Source organism: Echinops telfairi, unplaced genomic scaffold (assembly GCF_000313985.2).
Source record: "Echinops telfairi isolate 266 unplaced genomic scaffold, ASM31398v2 ScPeMD7_2291;HRSCAF=2852, whole genome shotgun sequence".
In the NCBI taxonomy this organism is placed as follows: domain Eukaryota; kingdom Metazoa; phylum Chordata; class Mammalia; order Afrosoricida; family Tenrecidae; genus Echinops; species Echinops telfairi.
In genome coordinates this window covers 20,514,981-20,519,708 of record NW_022106189.1, presented here as the reverse complement: position 1 = coordinate 20,519,708, position 4,728 = coordinate 20,514,981, and the positions used below count along the sequence as shown (strand labels likewise).

General features: G+C 60.9%; 1 protein-coding gene across 1 annotated transcript in view; it reads left to right on the top strand.

Annotated features, from left to right (window-relative positions):
- CCDC102A (coiled-coil domain containing 102A) overlaps window positions 1-4,728 on the top strand; it is a 14,105-nt gene that overhangs the window by 8,743 nt on the left and 634 nt on the right. Inside the window, exons 5-7 of the mRNA XM_004704645.2 lie at window positions 85-294; window positions 1,513-1,683; window positions 2,577-2,680. Coding sequence (XP_004704702.1) covers window positions 85-294; window positions 1,513-1,683; window positions 2,577-2,680 — 485 coding nt within the window. The remainder of the gene's footprint in view (window positions 1-84; window positions 295-1,512; window positions 1,684-2,576; window positions 2,681-4,728) is intronic.

Here is a 4,728-nt window from a genome sequence, read left to right as displayed (position 1 = left end):
GCTCTTCCATGTCCCCATCCCCACCCACACCCCACTCCCGACCCCCCTGGAGTCCTCACCCTGCCCTCCTGCCCCTCCTTTAAGATGGAGCGGCTGCAGGCAGAGAACGCAGCTGAGTGGGGCCGCCGGGAGAGGCTGGAGACGGAGAAGCTGGGCCTGGAGCGGGAGAACAAGAAGTTGCGCGCGCAGGTGGGGGATCTGGAGGAGGCCCTGGCCCGGCGGCGGCGGCAGACCACCAGTGCGCTGGACTGTGACCTGAGGGCCAGCCAGGCCGCGCTCTTCGAGAAGAACAAGGTGGGGCAGTGATGGTGGCTTGCAGAGGGGCTGGGACAGCCACGCGCGCCGCCCCCCCGTGGTCGGTCCAGAAGCTGCTCCTCTGGGACACCACTGGGTGCCCACGGGGCAATACTGACCAAACCAAGACACCCAGCCCCCACCCTCCACCCCCTATGGTCATCAAGTCCCCGCTTACTCCTGACGACCCTAGAGGGCAGGGTAGAGTGTCCTTGTGGGTGTCTGAAACTAACTCGGGACGGGAGCAGACACCTCAGCTTTCTCCTAGGGAGCGGCTGGCATTTTTGAACCACTGACCTGTGGTTAGTGGCCCAAGTTAACTCACTACCAAGCTCCCGCGCTACACCACAAGAACTCCCAAGGCCATCACGTCCAGGCTGAGGGCGAAGTAGAACTGCCCCCCTGGGAGTCTGAGCCTAAATCTGGATGGGTGCACACAGCCTCCTCTTTCTCCCTCGGAACAGCTCATGGGTTTGAACTTCCGACCCGGTGATGGGCAGTCCCGGGCATCACACCGCTTGATCAAGTGAGGCCTCCTCTATGCTGGGCCAGTGTTAAGGATCATAGCTACATTTATGGAGTGCCCACTGTGTGTTGTGCCCTCTGGCCATGCTGTTCCAGGACTCCCTGCAGTGGGGGCACACTGTTGGGGCTGGGAGAGCCTGTGCCGATTGAACCAGCCCGCCCCTCAGCCTGCCCCTCAGCCCCACTAAGCTTCTCCTTCCCCCGGGGCTTCAGAGGCCGGAGAGAATCACTCCATACGGGGGTTGAGGTTGACAGAGTTGAGCAAAAAGACATAACTGGCCATGGGGACTCAGTAACAAAGGCCCAGAAAGGCTAGGGGCCAACAGGGCTGACAGAGGCCTCAGGCAAAATGTGGCCAGGCCCATTAAGATAGGCCCCGGGCCCAGCCCCTTGGTGACTGGAAAGGACCGCCGTGAGCCTGCCTCTCTCCACCTCAGCCAAGAGCCCCCTTGGTCAGTGCTGAGCAAGTTCATGTGAAGACTTAGAGCAGGTTAAGGTGGTCATCTTGAACTTGCAACAAGCAGGACCAGCTTCCTGGAGGACCCCTGCTCCCAGGAGCCCTGGGGCCTTTGACGCCATAACCTAGGGGCATTGAGCTATCCTACCTCCGATCCCACAGTGGGTGGAGAGATTGAGGGATGGGGACAACCTGACGCTGCGGGATGTCTTACCCCACTGCCTGTCCCCCTGCAGGAGCTGGCAGACCTGAAACACGTGCACAGCAAGCTGAAGAAGCAGTTCCAGGAGAAGGTGGCAGAGCTGGCCCACGCCAACCGGCGGGTGGAGCAGCATGAGACAGAGGTGAAGAAGCTACGGCTGAGGGTGGAAGAGCTCAAGAAGGAGTTGGCCCAGGCGGAAGATGAGGTGAGTCCCTGTGGGGTCCAAAGGCCGGCCTCCAGACCTCCCCTGAGAGACAAGGACCGGGGCCTGCAGCGCTCCCCCGGGGCCCTCAATGCCTGGCCGGCATGAGCCTGCCTCGTGGGTGGATGGGCGGGTGGGTGGATGGTGGAGCAGCGGGGAGGGGAGTGGAGGAAGAAAGGGACATCCAGGGTGGCTGAGCGGGTGAGGACGCTGATGGGTGGATAGGTGGGTGTGTGGACGGTTGGCGGGAAGCTTGGGAGGATGGCCCGCGGACGGATGGACAGACGGACAGAGGAGTCAGTGGGCAAATGGTTGGGGAGGGAGAAGGAGAGAGAGTGGATGTGACTGGATGGCTGGACAGGCTGATGGGTGCACACAGAGACGAATGGCTGGGTGAGTGAGTGGGAAATGGCAGCCGGGGGACCAACGGGCAGAAGAACGACTGAGCAGGTGGTGGGAGGGCAAATCAGGGAGGAGCTGGGGAGGGGGACTTGCAGAGTGGACGGACTCAGGATAGGCAGGTGGATGGGCGATGAATGGCAAATGGACAGGTAGGAATCCATCCTCATGGGCAGGTGAGTCTCTCTGTGGACAGAGGGTCAGAGGGATGCAGTTATGACAATAGGTGGGTGATGAGTGGAGTGGCCGGGCACGTGAGGGCCCTGGCAGGGAAGCAATGGGGCGCTTCAGGGACAGCAGGGAAAGGGGCATCTCCCTGAAGGCAACAGGCTTTGGGCCAGGCCTTGAAGGAAGGACGGGGATTGCTCGTGGGGAAGGACACCTTCCCCCCACCCACCCCACCCCCGGAACCAATTGGACTGTCTGGTCCCGGATGGATGGCAGGCCAACTGCCGGGCCCAATATGACCCTGTGCTTTTGGCCCCCCTCGCCCCCAGCTGGACGAGGCCCACAACCAGGCCCGTAAGCTGCAGCGATCGCTGGACGAGCAGACAGAGCACAGCGAGAACTTGCAGGTGCAGCTGGAGCACCTGCAGTCCAGGTAGGCCCCAGGGCGCCATCCAGGTGGGGGTCCCTATGAGGAGAGGATTCACAGCTGGGGCAGAGAAACTTCCCATAAAGGAAGAGCCTCCAGTTCAGGGTTGAAGCCCCAGGCTGGAGGTGGAAGGGAAGGCAGGGGTGCAGAGGAGGCCTGGCCCCCAGACCAAGATCCTGTCTGCTCTGGCAGGAAGGGATGGGGCCAAGGACCAGGAAACTGGAGTGGGGGTGTGTGGGGTGGGGGTTGCAGGAAGTCAGAGCAGCTGGGATCCCTGGAATTGTCTCCTCCAGCAGGCAGGTGGGTGGGTGCTGTGAAGGCAGGAAGGACAGACAAAAGGGTCAGGCCCAAGGAGTGGGGGCAGTGGGACTCACTGAGGTGACCCCATGCCAAGTGGGACCTGAAGGGACCAGACCCGCCGCCCCCACCCCCACCCCTGCTCTGTTGCAGGCAGGGCTGGTCAGCCTCAATGAGGGCTGGAGGGCCTCAGAGTTCACCCATCACACGCCACGTGCCCCCCTCCCCTCTCAGCACCCCCAGCAGAGCAGGAGGCCAATCCAAACCCCTCCCACTTCACATTCTAGAAGCCTGAGTGGAGTGGCAGCCTCTACCTTCATGGCCGATGGGCCGGGGCCCAGCCCGGCACTCACCCGCCTTCTATTGCCGCCCGGAGGAAAGGGTCCTCCGACCAGCCTGCTCTGCAGCCAGACTGCCCAGGGGACCAGTCCTGGCACGGCCCTTAGTGCTAACCGTTCTTAGTGCTGCGTCACTGTGGGCATTAGATGAGCTGATCCAGGCTCAGAGGAGGTGCCTGGAACATCATCATCAGTCATCGGTGGGGGGGGCGGTTGGGACGGGCATTGTGCTGCAAGTATTGAGAAAAGGGAGGGGCTGAGGAGGTTCCAACATGGCCCCCCACCCCCCTCACCCACCACCCACCCCACCCCACAGCCAGTGAGCACTTGCTGTGTGTGCTGTGTGTAACTGCCCCCAGACGTAACAGCTGGAGCGGCGAGCCTCAGTTTCCCCACTTGCCCAATGAGAGTTGTCCTGAGAACCTCCTGGGATGACACCCGTTGTGTTGTTTGTGTCATGTTGTGTTGTGTTGTGCAGGGTCCTGCTGTAGCTTCAAGTCAAGTCAGCCTCCCTTCCTTGTCTGGCTGGGTTAGCCTCCTCCCCGCAAACCCCCCCCACACACACACACACTTCAAAAGGCCACTTAGCCTCAAGGCTTTCCTGCTACTCCAGCACATTCTTCAGAAGCCTATAAACTCCCAAAACGGACCCCTGGCCTCTCCAGGGCTCCATCAGGAAGGGCGGGGCCTGCCCACTGCCTCCTCATTTCGGTTTCCAACTTTCTGAGCTGTAATGTTCTAGGGACAGTCCACTAAATCACCACGCAGTAATGGAGGCCCCCACCGGCCCCTCCCTGCCCTGTTAATAATGCATGCCTTCCAGTAAGACTCGCCAGGATCGGAACCTGGCACAGAGCAATCTGTATAAAAAAAGTCAGGGCGGCCCGGATTGGCTTAGCCTCCTTTCACCTAAAGCACAAGAAAGTGTTCCTTTAAAAATGAAAGTGGCAAACACGGTGCAGCCTGGTGACCACCGAGCTGGGCGGGGGGAGATGAGCACCCCTCACCCAACCCACCCCAACCAGGTCTTCCTAGAAGCACTGCCTACATGTTGACTGGGGCCTTGGTTCTGTGAGGAGGGAGACCGAGTGCTTTCTCCCTGACACTGGCAGGGTGGGGCGTACCCCCACAACCCCACTCTGCTCTGGGCTGTCGACACCTTGGTCCAGCATCTTCTCTGTGAGCTGCCTGGGCCACTCCTGAGCTGGAATCCCAGTCCCACCCCCAGCACCCTTGTTACTTGGGTGATGACTCAACTTCTTGTGCCTCTGTTTCCCCTTCTGTAAAGGGAGTTGACCTTAGCACCTCCTTCAGTTAGGGACTACCTAAGGGACTGCCAAGAGGCTTCTGTGGGATGAGATGGCCCGGGAAGTGCAGGGGAAGGCATGGCTGTTGTCAGCACCAGTTGTAGCTGGGGGG